We start from the raw sequence: 20,413 nt of genomic DNA, 5'->3' as shown, positions 1-20,413 counted from the left end.
CAATGTTTCTTTGACCACTTGTACAGTTCCTCTTCCAGTGTCCTCATTCTTCGCATGCAAGGCAGGTATTCTTTATCCACTTGGTGGGCCACATAAAACACATCTTTGGCCTTGCTAAGACATTACAATTTAAAATCTGACAGTTCAAAGACATCCTATAAAAGCTTAAACACATCCAATAAGACACATGATCACATCTGACTTAAGGTAAGAGAGAAAGTAAGAGTCACCCTGTGTTATTAAGACCTTGAAATCAGATAATGTGTTTTAGAAGTCAACTGAATGTGTACATCCAAGGTGACAGTATTAAAAATGTATTACCATAGTAAAAAAGAAAAAGGTAGTGATTCAAACACGGCACGGTCTGTGTTACACATACACAGACAGAATTTCACTCCCCCTCAACACACACACACGCACACACATACTCACACTCCTTGATATAACACTATGCCTCATGGCCTCATCAGATGATGTATGACAAATGAAATCTTTAGCCAAGATGAACTGAGCCAAATTCATTAATAATTTATGTTTGATGGAGCATCTTTAATATTTAGGGCATAATTAATAAGTAGGGGCATTGGTTGCTCTTAGTTGAGGAAATCATGCTCACTGTCAACAACAGATAAATGAGACAGGGAATCCTGTCATCTCACACATTCATATGTACACTTCTACACAAAAACACACAAATAGATGGATGGGACAGGACTGTAGCCCTGCTTACTGTTTGTCAAAGAGTGAGAAATGACCATAAGCATCCATCCATCCATCCCCCCAACTTATCCTTGTCAGGGTGGGGCTGGAGCCTATCATAGGGTGAGAAACAGGGTAAATGGCCTGCATTTGTATAGCGCTTTTCTAGTCCATAGGACCCCAAAGCGCTTTACACTACATTCAGTCATCCACCCATTCACACACACATTCACACACTGGCGATAGCAAGCTACATTGTAGCCACAGCTGCCCTGGGGCGCACTGACAGAGGCGAGGCTGCTGGACACAGGCGCCACCGGGCCCTCTGACCACCAAACACGGGGTTAGTATCTTGCCCAAGGATATTTGTCATGCAGCCAGGATGCAGCCTGGGATCGAACCACCGACCTTCTGATTAGTGGCTGACCTGCTCTGCCACCTGAGCTACAGCCACCCCAGCCTGGACAGGTCACCAGTCTGCTGCAAGGCTAACACATAGAGACAGACAGCCATCCAAACTCACCCCTACAGACCATATAGAGTCACTAATTAACCTAACCACATGTCTTTGGACTGTGAGAGGAAGCCAGAGTATCTAGAGAGAACCCACGCAAACACTCCACACAGAAAGACCACGGCCAAGTGGTGGAATCGAACTCAGGACCTTCTTGCTGTGAGGGAACAGTGTTAATCTGCGCACCACTGTGCTTAACATAAATGCTCACACCAGTGCTAGATTTTCTCAGACAAACCTGCACACATGCAGCATTGCAGTGTAAGCCATGAGATAAAAATACAGTGCACACACTCACATGCAGTCCCTTGAGTGTATCACTGTGTGCGGTGGCTGGATATTATCAAGGCATAGTAATGACCAATGGTCCCAGATTACACACAGCTTTCTCTAAATAAACCATAATCAGTTTTGGAAACTTCCAGTCTTCCAGTGCAATGCAGTGAGGGTGGAAGGATGGGCAATGGAGTTTAAAAAATTATAATAATATAAGCAGCAACAAAGCTCAGCACTTATCTATTTATCTATCTTGTTTGTTTCTTTTTGGTTTTTGGTGTTCAATTCATTTAGATCAGGTGATCAATATACAGAGTTTATTTAGAAAATAAAATAAACAACAATGCTACACAAAATAAAGCAGAACACACTTCAATATCGCTGTTTCAGTTAAATATCGAAAAGGAGTTTTAGACCTGAGTGCAGCATTGTTGATAACATAACCCTATTAAACAGCCTGAAGCCATGTCAGCATGCAGGGTTCTGCTCTGAAATTATTTGAGTTAGAGAGCAGGACATTCTCTGTTACGCTGGGTAAACAATACTCTTGGAATACCTCAAGGCTCTATTCTGGGCCCTGTTTTATTCTCCCTGCTCATGCATATACATTCGTTTCTAATATTATATGTATACTAGATAAAGTATAAGTTATTATCATATCATCATCACGTTTTTGTGAATCTATAACTTTGCCTCCATACAACGAAGCCAATACCTCCAGTTTTGAAAAGTTTCCTGGTAGTACAGCTTTAAAGTTACAAAAAAACCCTTAAATTATAAGTTGTCTTAGTTAATTTAATCAGTATACAAGCCCTCTCCATCTCCTCCTTCACTTACATCCATTACTTCTCTCTCTTCCTTCATCTTCAACATCCTTTCTCAAGCACCTATGCCTCCTCTGCACATGTCCAAACCATTTCAGTCTAAATTCTCGTCCTTAGCTGTCCCTCTGTTGCACTCATTTCTAATCCACCTTCATCACTCCCAACAAGATCTTAGCTTCTTCAGTTCTGCCAGCTCCACCTGATGCCTTTTTGTCAGTGCCACCATCTAGAAACAGTGTTGTAAACCTTTCCTTTGGCTCTTGCTGCTGTCATTTCCTCTTTGTTTGTTTTGTTTTTACAAATAAACATGTCTGTATTATTTATTATCTTTTAACATGTTTGGTGCTCATCATATTTATGTTTTGTCTTAATTAAAACAATTTTAACTCATTTATGTCACATATATGTTTATATGCATAACTAATGTTCTGCATTTGAAGGTGGTATTTGCAGTGACTAAGCGGATGTTTTAACATTCGTAATCAACATAGAGGGTTACTTTAACGCTTGTAGATTTGTAACTTTACTGAATTAATTGTCCATCAATCCATGATTATCCAATTCAGGGTCATGGGGGTACTGGAGTCTAACCCTGCTGTTATAGGGTACGCCCAGGTCTGTTGCAAGGCTGTTGAATCAACCATATCATATTAAAAAGAGAGAGAGTGAAAGAAAAGAGAAGGAAAATATACAAGATCTGAAATCCTAACAAATCTGGCAAAACAAGGACAGAGTCTCAATTGTGTTGTGAGTACAATCTATCACTGACTGTAAATATGAGAATGAACAGATATCACCACTCTGTACTCAATAAACAGCAACCAGTGTAAGATGCAGCTGTTACAAAGCTGCCATCCTCCACATCAGAGGCTAACATTCAAACCAGGTCACGTTTTATATCCACAGCTAGTAAACACACACACACACACACACACACACACACACACACACACACACACACACACACACACACACACACACACACTATTACAAGTTTAAGGACACTTGCTTTTATTCATACAGTTCTCAGCTGATGGCATCTCAGCTTCAGACATCATGCAGCTCCAGGAAGGCTGCCTTATATAGTGTTTACCACACACTGAACATAAACACTGCCTACAAGTCAGTAAGCACTCTGAATACTTAATTCATAAAGTTGCTATCTCCATGCTTATTGGGGTCATCAGATTGTTGAGCTTTCCCTTGAAATATAAAGGACACTGAGAGCTTCTTCTGTTCTTAGCTGACACTAAGAAAACACCTATTTATACACTTTCTAATATGTATAAAACCCAAGACTAAGAAAACTGGTATGGTACAGGAGTTTAATGTGTTTTTCTTTTTTTAAATTTTACAACTTTTTCAGTTTTTCATGTTTGGTCTGTCTCTTTGACTCTTTCCTGTTCCCCCTCAGGTTCTGATTTAAGCAAGGCCTTTCCAAGTCTGCTCTGTAATGAAGACGAGTGAGCAATTTTTTCATTGCTTTTTACTCATAAAACAAATATTTTTAGACAATTATAAGTTGTTGGGGTTTTTTTAACTGATTTTGAGAAGAGAATTTTCTCTTCATTGATCAGCCAGCGCCACAGCATCCTCCACTTTGTCCGTTACTCTTGTAGGGTAACTATCCCGTAGCCCAACTCTCTGTTCAACTGTCAGGCCGAAAAAAATATTTGGCCACATTAAGAAAAAATATATAGTTCATCATTTTGAGAATAAAGTCAATCCACTGTCCACTGTCTTTTATATGTCATTTCTGGACTTTGGATTTTCGTCCACTGAAGGGGTTGTTTGTAACCTCAGGTGAAGTTTACTGAACATTTACTGTGACATCCATAGGACCACCGTGTAAGGGCTATTTATAGCCCAAATCTGGACCCTTTTCAAACTCAGACTGATTTTAGATGTCATTTTTACACTGCTTGTAAAGCCTCTGTAGTGACTGTTTCCAGAGTGTGGAGGACATGTTTTCTGTAGGCCCATCAGTGCCAATTTTTCTGTAGCTTTATTCACACTTTTGTATGTGTCTATCGCTGTCATCTGCGGCTGAGACAATCAAATAAAGTTCTTGGAAAACGATCTGGAACAGTATGCCACCCTCTAATATGGAACTAGTCTACATGTCTTCAGCTTGTTCAGAGTGCTGCAGCCCGACTCTTCACAGGACACGTAAATGCGACCATATTTCCCCAGTTTTGGCTTCTTTACATTCTAGAATTGATTTTAAGACTGGTTTAGACTGTTAGGTCAGCTGATAAGTTGCTTCTAGTTGTTCCTTGAAGCAGACTGAAACACAGAGGAGACCGGGCCTTTGTTCCACAGTTTAGGCGCAGCAATCGCAGTCTGCCTCTTCAAATTAGGATCTTTCCAACACTCAACATTTTTAAATCCCATCTGTAAACACATCTTTACTCTTTAGCTTTTAATTGTGAGTTTGGTGCTGTTCTCTTTGTGTGTGTTTGTTTTACTTTTTACTTTGTACAGCACTTTGGTCAACCTGTGTTGTTTTCAAATGTGCTTATAAATAAATTGATTGTTTTCATACACAACCTACTCCAGAGATCTACAATGGCGCCGGGATTAATAGAGAATATGTCTGTGAAGGTTCTCAGTCATCCAGGTCATCGTAGTCAAAGGAGCTTGCAAAGAAAAGCGTCTGGACTTCTTTAAGTTGCTTGAAGACGTTTCACCTCTCATCCGAGAAGCTTCTTCAGTTCTAAGGTCAAATGGTGGAGAGTCCCAGATATAAACCTAGTGGGAGTTTCCCCCCACAGAGGGACAAAAGGACCCCCTGATGATCCTCTAATCGCCTGAGCCAAGGTGTGAAACTGGGTGTGGGTCACAATCAGCCAGAGTTTCGGGTGTGTTCATTTTGAAACCTGGCCCCACCTTATCATGCGAATTCCTGAGGTCAGATGGCCCAGGATGTGAGTGGGTGTTAAGGCGTCTGGGAAGGGATCTCAAAACTGGATTATAGATGGCAGAGAGTTGGTGTCGTAAACCCCGCCTCTGTTCAAAGATGGTCGCTCACAGTGGACATAGATGGCTTCTTTCACTCCTCTTTCAAACCATCTGTCCTCTCTGTCCAAAATGTGAACATTGACATCCTCGAAAGAGTGTCCTTTATCCTTAAGATGCAGATGGACTGCTGAGTCTTGACCTTAGAACTGAAAAAGCTTCTCGGATGAGAGGTGAAATATCTTCAAGCAACTTAAAGAAGTCCAGACACTTTTCTTTGCAAGCTCCTTTTACCATTAATACAGAAGCATCTGTGTCTGAAAGAGTCCAGGTTTTTTATTGGAAAATATCAGTGGCAGCAAAACATGGCTAGAAACCACTGGACAAAATATAATGCACCAGAAAGCCCTGAAGTCTTGATCATCTCACTGAAACACAAACTGGAGGACAAGTAAAGAGTTGCTAAAAAATATCAATAAAACAAAGACAACACGCTCCCCAAGCCTACCTCAGAGCATGAGTGAAAGGCATATAACTGAAGCCATACCGGCTCAGAGTCACCCAGTTTAACATGGTTCACGTCAGGTTTTGAGGAACCAGGAGCTGCTGATTAGAACTGGGTTACTGGATCAAAAAGGTTTAAGTAGACAAGGGATAAAAATAAGGAACTGTTGGAATGCTATTACACAGGAATTGATGTGGGAACAGGATATGGGACCTACGAATTCTTTTAAGATAAGATAAGATGAGATAGAACTTTATTAATCCCTCGGGTGGGTTCCTCTGGGAAATTCGACTTCCAAAAAGCACAGCAACGACCGAAGTTACAGTTACAGAATTGTTATATATATATATATATATATATATATATATATATATATATATATATATATATATATATATATATATATATATATACACACACACACACACACACACACATATATATAAATACAGAGACAAATATAAATAAAATATACAAAGGGGATAAATAGAATAAATAGGAATAAAAAATAAAAATACAAGTGAATTGCACATTTCAAGTATTGAGTCTATTGCACTGTTGACTATTTACAAAAAGTAAAATAAAACATCCAACATCTAGAGTGTTTCATCATCCAGAAGATGCAACTGCTATTACAACACAAATGCTATGGCGAGGGGTAGCCAAGATGTCAGGTCAAGGGTGAGATATCATTATCTTCGCCCGCTGAGATTTGGTATCAAGTCCCAAGAACGACTGGTACAATGAAGGCGTTGAGCCAACCTAAAATTGAAGACAAACTGGAAAACTGGAAACCTGGACCCTCCGTGGCCTACTACAGACTACAGGTAACTTCTGAGAGGCTACTAGAAGATGTGATTGCAGCATTATGGACTATCCCTATTGTGATCCTCACTAAAACCAACCAGCTGATCTATACCAGGAGACTAGAGGCCAAGATAAAGGCAGCATGGAGGGAAGTTAGCCCACTATTGGAGCCACAGAAAGGTGTGACAAAGAAAGGAATGCCCACGAAGTATAGCAAGCGGTCTATCAGTTCTAGCTGATTCTGTTCAGCAAGGTTACCACAGTAATTTTTCTGAACAGGATCCAGTAACTCTCACAGTGGCAGACATCCAGGACAGAGTCTCCAGTATGAAAAGTTGGACAGCACCAGGCCCTGACATGATTCACAGCTACTGGCTAAAGAAGCTAACAGCACTGCATTAGTGTCATGAATGTGAATTCATGGATTTTTTTTTTCACATTCTGTCTCTCACAGTTGAAGTGTACCTCTGGTGCAAATTACTGACCTCTGTCATCATTTTAAGTGGGGGAACTTGCACAATCGGTGGCTGACTAAATACTTTTTTGCCCCACTGTAGATACCCCTAAGACAAGTCACATAAGGCACATAAGTGATACATGTAGCTATACCAAGTGATACCAGTATCAGGAAAAAGAAACAAGAAAAGCTTGAGAAATAACAAGGGCTGAGAGATGGGCTGGAGAGGAGGGAGAATGGAGGGTGAAGGCAGCAGTGGTCTCCATACTACTTTGAGCACTCGGGCAGTGACCTCAAAATTGACTGGCTCCAGCAGATGACATCCAAGATGTCCATTAAAGTCTGGTCCTATCACCACTCTCTACCAAGCTTTACAACTTCATCCACAATTTCGCATAACTGACATCCAACCCTTGATCTGACTGAAAAAGATTTTTATCACCCAGCTTTAAACTCCTGATCCTGTCAGATGATCTCTTCATCTCCAAAACAGTATATACATACTTCAAGATTTCCCTTACTACATTTTCCTTCCTATCTGCATCATAGTAGAACAGCTTGAATGCATGGGCGATTGTGGCTCAAGAGTTGGGAGTTCGCCTTGTAATCGGAAGGTTGCCGGTTCGAGCCCCGGCTTGGACAGTCTCGGTCGTTGTGTCCTTGGGCAAGACACTTCACCCGTTGCCTACTGGTGGTGGTCAGAGGGCCTGGTGGCGCCAGTGTCCGGCAGCCTCGCCTCTGTCAGTGCGCCCCAGGGTGGCTGTGGCTACAATGTAGCTTGCTATCGCCAGTGTGTGAATGTGTGTGTGAATGGGTGGATGACTGGATATGTAAAGCGCTTTGGGGTCCTTAGGGACTAGTAAAGCGCTATATAAATACAGGCCATTTACCATTTTTACCATGATCTTTCTATCCTTCCACCTGGACAGACAATTGATCTACATTCCTTCACTCCATCACATCAGCCAACTCACTTCCTTTGCCAGTCTTAGTCTCTGTATTTAAAGTCTCTACTCTGACCTCCACACTGATTCTTTCTTTCTTTCTTGCTGCCTCCAAATACCCCTCTCCACCCTCTCCTTTTCCTTTGTGTTAGCCAGGTGTAGCACAGTTTCTGTCAGCACCCTGCTGTAGGAGTTTGTTGTTAACCCAGGGCCTGACCAATCCGATATGGAAATCTCATTCTTGATGACTCAAATGTATAATTTGGCCAAGATGTATGCTCTTCCTCACATAACACTCCTGATTTATCTGAGCTTAGGAGTACACAGGCATGGTGCCATAGTATAAATGTTCTAGCAGGAGAATGAATGGCTGCCAATGGAACTGGGTCACTTGTGTTTATTGATTATGTGACTGCTCATAGAAGTGAATCTGAAGTGTACAGATTTACACTGGTTTACCGGATGCTGTAAAACCGATCAGATGGCCTTTAAAGTGCACACGGATAATGATCCACACAAACTCCAAAAGCAACCCAGGAGTTTCTTAAGGAAAATAAATGTGATATTCTTCAGGTGGGGTTTTGTTGTCCATGGCTCTAGACTTCAGGCAGACATTGACCACAAAGGAGAATAAATGGCTGAATGGCTGCCACATCAGCCAACTCACTTCATATTAAATAGAAGCCTTATTTTTAACAGTATGTTACCTTTTTTATTATTATTATTTTTGCTGACCCCATAAATGGGGGGCTATGTATAAAACTGGTTATCAGAAAATAAGCTAAAAATCAAACATGGCACATCCAACTGCCAACAATACTGGCAGTGAGATGGGGCATTTCTATACTCACTAATTCTTTTTTGATTCTTCAGTTTAAAATTAGAGATTTAAAATGGGGAATATTAACGTTTTTTAAAATACAGTGATAAGAACCGTATTGCTAATGTTATTTGATATTGTCCAACGGAAAGCCCAAAGTGGGAATAAAGAAAAAAAAACCTTGCTATGACATAAAAACAAAATATTCACTAGCTGATCGTTTTCCTCTGTGGCTTCAATCCTGCCCACCATTACATCAGGATCTTACATAAGAGCCACAATCAAACATGTCCAGAGGGACAGCAGAACAGCAACACAAACGGAAACAGTCACTAGCTCTGTTTTTACCTACAAGCTCCTGCACTCTCACAGGAATGACAGGCAGCCAATTAGGCCTGAATGAACATGCAGAAAAACACTGAAAGAAATAAAGTAAAAGATCATTTGTGGCCCGAGGCTGGCATTGCATGGATGGTGAAAGATTAATGCTGCCCTTCTGAAGAACTAAAGGGTCTAAAGGGACGGAGAAAGTGACTTTTTTTCTCCTCTGAAGCACTAGTAAAAAAAGGGGGGTTCTGACACAGCTCCAGGCGACAGCACAAAGAAGCAGAGAATGGCCAAGGAGGAAGGAATCACAAAGAGGAAGTCAAACATATTGCAATGCCAGTGACACAGAAGTGCTTTCACATTGAAACACAGGTTTCTCTTGTACTCATTGTTTTATAAGTCTTAGCAAAATATATCACAGGTCACCTAAATGTGCTCGTTGAACAACCACACTTTCTCTATGCAGTCCACACTAATAATGGTAACAATTTAATAATAAACAACAAAAGTTTTCCACCCAATACCTGGGTCCCATCAGGTCCCTCTTGTTTTGAAACTAATTGCCTATGACATCAACTTTACATCATAAAGCAAGAAATTGCCATCTACTGCCTGCATTTATAAAATGGCAGCATCTTGTTATAGACATGTAACCCCGGGGACATTTAGTAACTCAGAGCATTTGGAGTGATCTAAACACCCAAACCACTACTTGAGATGTTGTTGGAAAAAAGATACAGACTGTTACCTTCATTTTGCAGCTTTTTGATTTTGTTTTTTAAATATCCAGATTTTCCACTGCAGGTGAGACAACAATGCCTCACACATTCCTCACCAAAAACTCAAAGTAAAAGTAGATCACGGAGAAACACACCTGAGTATGCCCAGTAAGTCTCTTCAGGGGTGGCTCTTCGAAGTCGTATCTCACCAGTTCTTTGCAAACCTTGGATAGGGCCTTCTGACTCAGCTTGGCTTCCTGTCAACGCTGTGGAAGAGAAGAACACAGGAACGGGCAGGTGAGCATAAACAGCTTAAGGAGCACCATCCGGATTCCAGCTGGGGAGGATGACAAGACAGCTGTGTCCTCAGCTACCCTCCACACAAACTGTCTAGTAGCCACACAGGGAACAAAATTCAACAATGAAGGAAAACTATGCTGTGGAACTTAAAACTGTCCCTGCCAGCAGTGAAATATTCCAGCAATCGGTGTTTTCACATCATGTGATAGTGTTGAAAAATCTAAATGTGTGCCCTTTCTTTTGATATATATAATAATAAAATAAAGATATTTGGGGAGATCTTGAATGATTAATGATTAATAAAAAATAATTAAATAAATAAAATACAAAGGAAAAAAGTGTACAGGATAGTCTATACTGTATACATTCCCAAATTTAGTTGCATATTTTCATTACTTCACTCTCTCTCCAGTTCCTCAACGTCCTCAGTCTTTAACAGGTCCAGAAGCATCTTCCAAATGTCAAAAAATTCTGATGATCTTTTCCTAACCGCATAGGTCAGTTTCTCAAGAACTAAACTTGATAATACATTGTTGAACCATTGGTCAAAAGAGGGGCCACCAACTTTCTTCCAGCATATTGCAATACAACGTTTGGCCTGGAATAAGCAAAGGTCAACCATCTTTCTCTCCGTCTGAGCTAAATTACATTCATCTGAATAAATGCCTAAAATACAGACCTTAGGACTTAATGGGACAGGGGAAGATGTGATCTGAGAAATATATTTTAACACTGAGCACCAAAAGTTTTGAATCTTTTCACACTCCCACAAACAGTGGTACAATGGACCCTTGTGATCGGTACCCTTATAACATATGTCCAATACATTAGGATCTAATTTATTTAGTTTTGCAGGGGAGGCATATGTTTCCATTATCCAGTTAAATTGAATCATTCTCAATCGGGTGTTGATGGTTTGGGTGTGTGTCTCTATTTTACTCCACTCGATGGATGAAGTATCTTCTTGTAAGTCTTGTATCCACTCCTGTCTCTTATTGTCTGAGGTGTCTCTATGCTTCTCAACCAACATGTTATAAAACTGAGTGAGCAGTCTTTTCCAAAACAATTTTTTGTAACAAGCGTTTCTAGGATGGAAAATGGGGGCTGTTGCATTGAATTATTCAATCGAACCAGAATAAAGCTTCTACGTTGTAGATATTTGAAGAAGTGTTTCTGAGGCACATCAAACTTTGCCCTCAACTCGCTGAATGACATAAGATTATGATCCTTATATACATCTTGTATTTTCACTATGCCCTTATGCAACCATATTTTAAAACCCATGTCCTTATGTGCCGGAGTAAAGAGCTCATTATCCCCGATTGGGGAAAAACAGGATAATGAAACATGGAATCATCCAGTATTTTTTGAACTATGTGCCAAACCACAATAGAATTTTTTACAAGTGAGATAAGTGACGGAAGTGACGGACAAGGTAAGTGACTCATGTTGTAGCTGATGTCAGACGCCGGAGATTTTGGCGGAAAATTAAAGCGAATGGTAGTTTACATTTGAACAAATTCCTTTAAGCTTCAGTATTACCAAATATCAATTGTCTTATAACTAACAACATTTGTCTAAATCATCTCCAACACCGTGGAGAACAACGGGCAGAGTTTAGAGGCTCTCCAAGATTACATCGATCAGTGCTTTCAGGATCTCGTGATGAAGAAGGCTCAGAGTGCATCTTCCCCGGCCAAACCTGACACGCCGTCGTCGAAAAGACTTCGCCCGGCAGATTCCCCCAGCACAACATCGCCAGCCGTCAAAGATATTGCCGACATACTGGAGTCAATCGACAAACGATTGTACAGTTTCGACGCAAGGCTGTCCTTAGTGGAGATTCTTCACCGAGAATTTAAATGCTTGCGAGAATCCCTGGAGTACAGCCAGCAGCAGGTGGAAACGCTTGCTGCTGAAAATGCCACGCTAAGGGAGTCGGTGAAATGTCTCACAGATAATGTTACCCAGCTCAATAGAGAAAATAAAAAAATAAAAGAAACAGTTATTGATCTACAAGCTCGTAGCATGCGTGACAATCTGGTATTTTCTGGTATTCCAGAAGCCTTTGATAGACTGCATCGCATCGGCCCCATGCGGGCTGTGACCAGGAGACCACGTCCTATTGTGGCCAAATTCGGCCACTTCAAACAAAAGGAGCAGGTGAAAAGCCGTGGCAGAGAATTAAAAGGAACGGACTTCAGCGTGAACGACCAGTTCCCAAAAGAGATCCTGGAACGACGCAGGGTCCTCTTCCCAATCCGACGCGGCTTCATCCAGAAGGGCTCCCATGCTGTGGACCGGCTCTACATGGATGGACAGCTTTACCGCGACCCCGGCATCACTCCGTGGCTGTATTAACCTCCTACCTTCTTAACCAGATAAGAATCAGCTACACCCTTTAACTATCCACTCACACTAACTTGCATTAACTTAACATTAACATCTGTTTAACTTACCAGTATCAAATCGCATCTTAAAGTGTGATTTCATAGCAGAATTAACACCGTCACTCTCCGTCAGTGATTTAATTGGAATGTTTCCGGGTTTTTTTCCTTCTCGTTTTTCTTTCCTCTTTTCCCCCTCTTGTTTTTATGCTGCTCACTCTTGTCCTTGGTTTCTTTCTTTATTTCTTTCACTGCTTCGATCACCTGCTTCCACACTCATCCACAAACAACATCCTTTATTTCCACACATACGCACAGCACGATCACGCACAGTCATGCGCTCAACGGCAGCACATTTACATCAGTCAGACAGTGCACACATTCATATAGGATACACACACTTAAGCCAAGCCTACTCATATTAGTAACTATGCACACACATAGTCAGACTCAGGGAGCATCTCGCCACGCATTCTTTCTCTCTCTCCTTCTCTTTATTTATGAAAAAGTGACGTATTCTCTCCACCTGTCTAAGCGACGCACACAGCATACATCCCTAGTTATACACAGACATCTATGGGTGCACTAAGGTTTGTTACATGGAATGTAAATGGAGCTGGCTCCAGAGAAAAGAGGTTAAAAATATTTAACCAACTCAAAAAACTACAGGCAGATGTTGTCCTTTTACAAGAGACCCACAGACCTCGTAGAGGTTCCAATGAACTTAAAACATCTGAGTTTCCTAATGTGTTCTCAGCTTGTTATAATTCTAGACAAAGGGGAGTAGCAATTTTAATACATAAAAATATTAATTTCACAGTACTCGATACAGTTATAGATCCAGAGGGCAGATTCTTAATCATTAAACTATCTATACTTGATAAAAAGCTATGTATTGCAAGTGTATATGGTCCAAATGTTGATGATCCCTCATTCTTTCACGGTTTTTTCAGTGCACTCTCTGAACACTTAGATGGCACACTTGTTCTTGGAGGCGACCTCAACCTTGGACTAAATGAAGACATGGATAGGCTCAATACAGCGGGAACTCAGCGTAATTGGCAGTCCACAAATATAATCAAACAGTATATGAGCGACTTTAGTCTTTGCGATGCATGGCGCTCCCTTCACCCCACCAGTAAGGAATATACTTTTTTCTCACATGTCCATCACTCCTACTCTCGTCTGGATTATTTTTTGGTCGGCAGCTCACTGCTGAGCGACATTTCAGACACTGAGATTCACCCTATAGCTGTCAGCGATCATGGTCCTATATCTTTAACACTAATGCACAAGAATAATACTACGCCAAGAAAAAACTGGAGATTTAATATATCACTACTTAAAGATGAAGACTTTATTAAATATTTTAAAAAAGAGTGGACTTCATATTTAGACTATAATGACACTGTGATGAGAGGTAAAATAATTTCTTTCTCATCACACAAAAAGAAAGAAGAAAACAAAAATATTCAGGAATTAGAAAAAAACCATCAAATCACTAGAAGAAGCCTACGCGTCCCACCAAGATCAGGAAACATTGAACAAAATACGCAAAACAAAACTAGAATTAAATGAGATAATTGATTAAAAAAAACAAAATTCTTAGTACAAAGACTACGCCTACAAAATTATGAACATGGTAATAAATCCGGTCAATTTCTAGCAAACCAGCTAAAAATAAATAAAGAAAAAACAAATATATGTGCTGTTCAAGATTCATCTGGGAACACAATATATGAACCGATACAAATAAACAACATTTTCAGGGATTTCTATAAAACGTTGTATTCACCACAAATAAACCCATCTAAAAAAGAAATTGATCAGTTTTTAGACAACATAACTCTTCCAAAAATTATTGGACACTCAAGCAATGGCACTGGATTCACCACTGACACCAGGTGAACTCCAGGAAGCTCTGATAAGTATGCCCAATAATAAGGCTCCAGGTCCAGACGGCTTTCCTGCAGAATTCTACAAAGAATTCTGGTCGATTCTAGCACCAGTTTTCTACAGAACGTTGTTGGAAATCAAAGAAAAGGGCAGACTTCCATCAAATATGAATTCTGCAAACATTAATCTCCTGCTAAAACCAGGCAAAGACCCTGTATATCCCTCAAGCTATCGTCCAATATCCCTTATAAATGTAGACCTTAAAATAATCTGCAAAGCTCTCTCAAAGAGACTGGAGAAAATAACCCCCCTCTTAATTCATCCTGACCAAACTGGTTTCATAAAAGGTAGGCACTCATCAACAAATACACGTAGATTACTTAATTTGATAGACTACTCATACAATAAAAACCTAGAAACTACAATATTCTCTTTAGACGCAGAAAAAGCATTCGACAGAGTTAACTGGAAATTTCTATTTGCAACTTTACACAAATTTGGTTTTGGATCCTCTTTCATAAACTGGTTAAAAATATTATATAATTCCCCAACAGCTTGTGTCAGAACAAATGACCAGACATCCTCCAGCTTCTGTCTCCTGAGGGCACCAGGCAGGGATGCCCACTCTCCCCTTCACTTTTTGCAGTTTTAATTGAACCCCATGCAAATGTACACCTATCTGGAACAACCCTGCCATATTACAAAACAATAATATGATAAACTTTTCAGATTGGAGTGGTAAAGGAATCAAATATTTAGAACATATATTAGAAGGAACAGAATTTATTTCACTTGACAGACTAGTTGCACAATATGGGATCAACAAGAAAAGATTTTTAGAATATCAACAAATTAAATCCATAGTAAAATTTCAAAATAATCTTAATTATAATCAATATAGAAATTATCTATTAGATTACATTAGTCTTGATACAGCCTCTGCCACCACATCAGATCAATTGCTCTGGGCTCCTTTGATCAGCAAAATCACCTAGTGGGGGTGGGGGGGGGGGGGGGGGGGGTCAGTTTGGTCCCGCCTTCACTGTTGTGATTGGTGTGGGGGTAGGGACAGGCTCAGGGCGTCGGGGGATTCCCCAGGAGCATCTTCCTTGGAGGGCTCAACCCGGGGTTGCGGTCATTGCCTATTAAGGGCTCTGTTGGCCCTTAGGTGACGGTTTCCTCGTGGCTGCGTGCAGCGGAGCTAGGGGAGGGCCTGTGCTGACGGATGTGGGTTACTGACCTGGTAGCGTGGATGCCCCTGGTTGGGTCCGGGAGGTTCTGGGGGCGCTCCGTCTCTGGGCTGGGGCCCTGGCTGGGCCTCGGGGGCTTGGGTCCTGGTTGGTATGTTGCCGGGGTTGTGGGCGGGTGGGTGTATGGGGGTCCAGTCCTGGGGTGCTTAGTGGGGTCAGCGGGGGAGCTGGCCCCAGGGAGGGGTCACTCGCCCCTCCCTTCCTTCCCTCCCCATCTCCAGCTGCCTCCCTCTTGCCGCTCCACCACAACCACCCATGCAGGGCCTTGGGGTAAAGATGTGTCACTAGGGTGCAGGGGAGGCATCCTCCCCTCTGTCCCCTTCTGGCTGCCTCTGCCTCAATTTTATCCCACAACTTAGACATTCACATTACTCACACTCTCATAACACATACATATAGGATCTTGGGGGTGGGCACGCTACACGGACTCCAATAGACCATGAGGGTGTACACCTCACCCCTGGCGTCGTTGCCCACCTCTCAATTTTAAATACATGTAGACATTGAGGGCTATCAGGAGGCTTACCTGCTGCTCTCTGGCAGGTAGCTCCATGCCCTCCTGGGTTTTAAATGCACCTTAGAACACACATGCATCAACACTACAATGAGCGGGTGGAGGGAGGTTTGGAGTCTTCTCTCACCCCCGTTCTCTGCGGCCTGCTGGAGCGGGGGGGCTAGGAGGAGGATTTGGCCGTCCCACTGGGGTCTGGAGTGTGGGGCCTCCCTGCTGCTGCGGACTCTCTTTTTGTTCTTACTTTATGGCTTTAAAAAAAATATCGAGCTATATATCTTATATCGCCATTCAGCTAAAAAATATCGAGATATGAATTTTGGGTCATATCGCCCAGCCCTAGCGTCCAGGTACCCACCGGCTCACTCCTTGGTGGTTGCTTATCGGGGCCTGGAGCCTGGGGCTCGCTCGGGCCACTTCGGAGGTGGGGTGCCCCCGGCCTCTCGGCCTGGGGCTCGGTCACTCAGGCACAGCTGGCTGCCGGCGGAGCTCACGGGCGAGTCACTGCAACTCCCCCTGGCTTCTACTCCACAGCTGCTGAGTGAGCCCTCATCTGGGACTCTCCTCAGCTCTTTCCGGGACAGTGGCGCGGCTGCCCCTCTGTTGGTCTTCCTTGGTCTCTTGTGTTCTGGGGGCCTCTGGATGTCTGGAGTCTTGATCTCCTCCATACCTGCTTCATGCCCTGGAGGGCGGGGCTGTGGCCCCCCCACACCCTCTAGCAGATCATTACACGAAGGAACCTTTTAAAAACAAGCGCGTCCATGCTCACAGGTGTACACATGGGTGATCGCACCCACAAACTACACCCTTTTTGGCTCCTACCTCAAAGCACACTGTGTTCTGTTGATCTTATGTGCTGCACAATAATGTTTAATATTTAGTATTTACTGTCATATTCCCATATATCATTGTGATGTTGTTTATTCTATTACTCTCGTTTTCTTCTGCTTGTTTTCTTTTTTCTTTCTCAGCAGGTGATCCAGGTGATTGATATATGCATTTTTTTTCTGCCCGTTCTGTTGGTTTTTGTTTTTTGACCTTCTCCCCCGTCCCTCTTCTCAGCTGTTTCTCTTTCCCTCTTTCTTTCTCCCCTTCTTTCCCCCAGTCAAGTCTGTCCCGTATTCAGTAAGTGAAAATAAAATAAACAATAAAAGGTGAATCAAGTGGACCATTATGGCAAGGCTGGGATGGTCAATTTGGTAAAGTAAATCCGTTGGGCATCTTTCTTTGCCTTTAGACAATAATTCTGATGGCAAAAGAGCCAAACGGGACAGGGGAAAAAAATGATAAGGCAACATGTGGCACTTGGTTGTTAAGGGAGAAGGGGAAGTTTTTAGGAGTGACACCTGCAACGGAAAGCTGGCAAGCGAAAGACAGAGAGAGAGCGAGTTTTCATAGTTTGTTGTGTAGTTATTGTCTTGTATTGTGTGTCAGTTATACTGCTGAATTTCACATTTTCTCCAAACAAAAGCCGTCAAAGGCAGATTAGTGTAAACGCTGTTCCCACATGGAAAACTGGACTGATGCACCTCCTGCTGTCAGACCTGCAGGGTTTAGGCCTGTGGTATTCTCCTCTTTCTTATACTGAACACAAACTACATTTTTTGGACTGGCACAAATAATTTGTGTGCCTTCTTATTTGATGCAGCACACCTGATTGTTCTGTAAATAGATTTAAATGGTTATATAAAAAACGCCTGAGGCCTTAGGTAAATAGTACCATATAACTTTGTTGTATTTGCATTTCAAGTTATGAAAATCATTCGTTAAACATGTTTGTGGATTTTACAGTAAAAAATAACTTTTTTCTACTCTGATTTTGGATTTTTTGTCTGAATTTAGATCAGCTGTGCTAATACAGTATACCAAAATGGAAAAATAACTCAAATTTCAGATATTTGAGGTTGTGCTGAAAATAATGATACCAAACAAGGCAAGAAAAACATATTTTAAAGGTGAAATATAGAGGTAAAATCAAAAGTAGTCAAAAACGGCCAATTATACCCAGAGGGTTAAACATCTCTGTTCATTAGAGTGAATATGAGTTTCCTGTAAGAAAATTATATCAGAAGATAGATGCTTCAAATGTGACATAGACATCCCACATTTCTAAGCTCTGCCTATGCCCTCACAAAGGACATGTTACTAATCCAGTAGCACTGTTACCCTGCATCTAAATAAGGAGTGATATGACTTATATACTGACAAAAAATAATAGAAAGGACTGGCATAACTGCAGAAAAAAGCAAAATTAACAACAACAACACTTAACCCATTGAACCCAGAAAAAAGAACAAGAACAACTGTGGCCCATCCCAGCATGCATTTAGGGGACTGCCAGGAAGAAGAGTAGAAAAAAAGCAAAAAGAAAGAGAGAAAAAAGCATGCTGAGATCCGGCAGCACTGCACCTGCCTCCATTGATCAAAACATTAGAACCAGGAGTTGAATGACTGGGTAGAAAAATACCAATATATAAAATAGCTTGTTATAATAATATAGCAGTATCTGTCCGAAATTATGATAATATGTAAATGTTATCAATACTTCACAATAGAAAAAAGTTTCCAGACCTCGTAGCAACAGCTAAAAGAAACAATACAGCCACATCACCAGGTCATGTTTACAGTGAGTCTGCAAACCGTTCAACTTCAGCTGCAGACTTAAGCTTAGTGATGTTGTTGTGAACTAACCAAAGGAGAGCCGAGTAGCGCAGACTGCACATCGCTCTGGAAGTGCAAAGCTTTTTCCTGACCACACTGAAAGCCATCCGCTGAGCAAGGATCTCTGTGGTGTGGTCTGGAAAGATAGACAGTCTCTCTCCATCACAGTTTAACGGTGCAAGTTGGTGTGCCAGATAAATGCCATACATTTTTCTCATGGTGTACCTTGGCTATGATTGCCCTCAGTCGCTGGCCAGCACTGGTTTTGGTCCAAGGGTGCGGTATGCTCTCTCCACTTTTATCAGCTTAATAAAGTTGTCTTGCAGAGATGAGTCCGCTGGCTCGTTGACCTCAGCACCTTCTTTCTCCTTGCATTTAGGTTCGAGCAGACAAACACAGCAGTCCATTGTAGTAAGCGACTTAATCGATAACATCTAGATGCTGTTCGGATGACCGAATATCTGTCTGGAGCTTAGACAGAGTTGATTCAATTATGTCATGGGGGCTCTCCATTGATGTTTTAAGGCTAGCGATAGCAGCTAATATGGCGTCAATGCTCGCAGAGTTTTTGGCTAAGGCGGCTTTCTGGCACTGTGCTATGTCTTTTTTAGGCCTATGTCGTCCAGTCTTTACCATAGTCGATGCAAAGCAGTACTGCTGTAGACTAGTTAAGTAAAGAAGCAGGGTGTAGCATTAATTGTTGAAAAATAGAAAGAAAAGTGCGGCGCTGTGAAGAGTACCCCCCCCCCCCCCCCGAGCACTTAAAAGATTGATTGGCGTCTTCAATTCTAAAACCAAATGGTGGAGAGTCTCAGGTATTTAATTCCTAGTGGGAGTTGTCCCTTAAGAGGATCTTTGACCCACTATTAATCATGTACCTCTCTACATTTGCCAAGGGGTGAAGAAGGACTGGTTTTCATGTGAAATGATTGTGAGATCTTGCCTCAGCCTATCATGTGACTCATTGAGCTCACCTCATACTGTCACGGGCGAGAATGCGGTGGACTCAAGAGCAGACTCAATTTGCTTCGAACTGTGTATAATTTATTGAAAAGAACAAAACGTGAACAGAACTGGGTTTAACAGAAACCATACGCAGAAACTAAGGGAAATCCGTGGGCGGAGAGACCGGCGTAGAGCACGGGGAGAACTCTAACGGGAACTTCTGTAAACACAGGAGAGAGATGTTACTGAATGGAAAAAAAACGAGTAAGGGACAGAGGTACGGAGTGCCAGTGGATAGTCTTGGGCTTACTTGGAGACCCTAGTTATTAGGTGGGAAAAGGGCTGCCGTGGGAGTATTCCAGAGAGGGTCAAGAGTGTGGAGAGTCCGGTCCAGATTCCAAGGAGGTGGAGAATACGGACTGAAGGGCAGGCTGAGGAGAAGTGGAGTATATAATCCTCGGGTTCAGAGCAGACGGAAGAACAGAATGGAGACCAAACCAGCACTACTGATGAGTGCGACGGGTGGTGAATCACAGATGGTAGCAGGACGAACTGGCGAGGAGTGGCAGGCCGTGCCGGCTTAAAAACCCTCTAGGTGGAGCCCCGGAGATTG

The 20,413-nt window shown here is 42.0% G+C and overlaps 1 protein-coding gene across 1 annotated transcript in view; it reads right to left on the bottom strand.

Annotated features, from left to right (window-relative positions):
* Positions 1-20,413, bottom strand: part of LOC146669036 (receptor-type tyrosine-protein phosphatase gamma-like) — a 368,084-nt gene that overhangs the window by 238,087 nt on the left and 109,584 nt on the right. Inside the window, exon 2 of the mRNA XM_085405467.1 lies at positions 10,006-10,116. Coding sequence (XP_085261593.1) covers positions 10,006-10,116 — 111 coding nt within the window. The remainder of the gene's footprint in view (positions 1-10,005; positions 10,117-20,413) is intronic.

The sequence above is a fragment of the Rhamphochromis longiceps genome, linkage group LG5 (genome assembly GCF_057381845.1).
Source record: "Rhamphochromis longiceps isolate RC_006_pf linkage group LG5, R_longiceps_female_GT1.1, whole genome shotgun sequence".
Taxonomy (NCBI): domain Eukaryota; kingdom Metazoa; phylum Chordata; class Actinopteri; order Cichliformes; family Cichlidae; genus Rhamphochromis; species Rhamphochromis longiceps.
The sequence above is the reverse complement of the archived record's forward strand: the minus strand, read 5'-3'. Positions and strand labels throughout refer to the sequence as shown.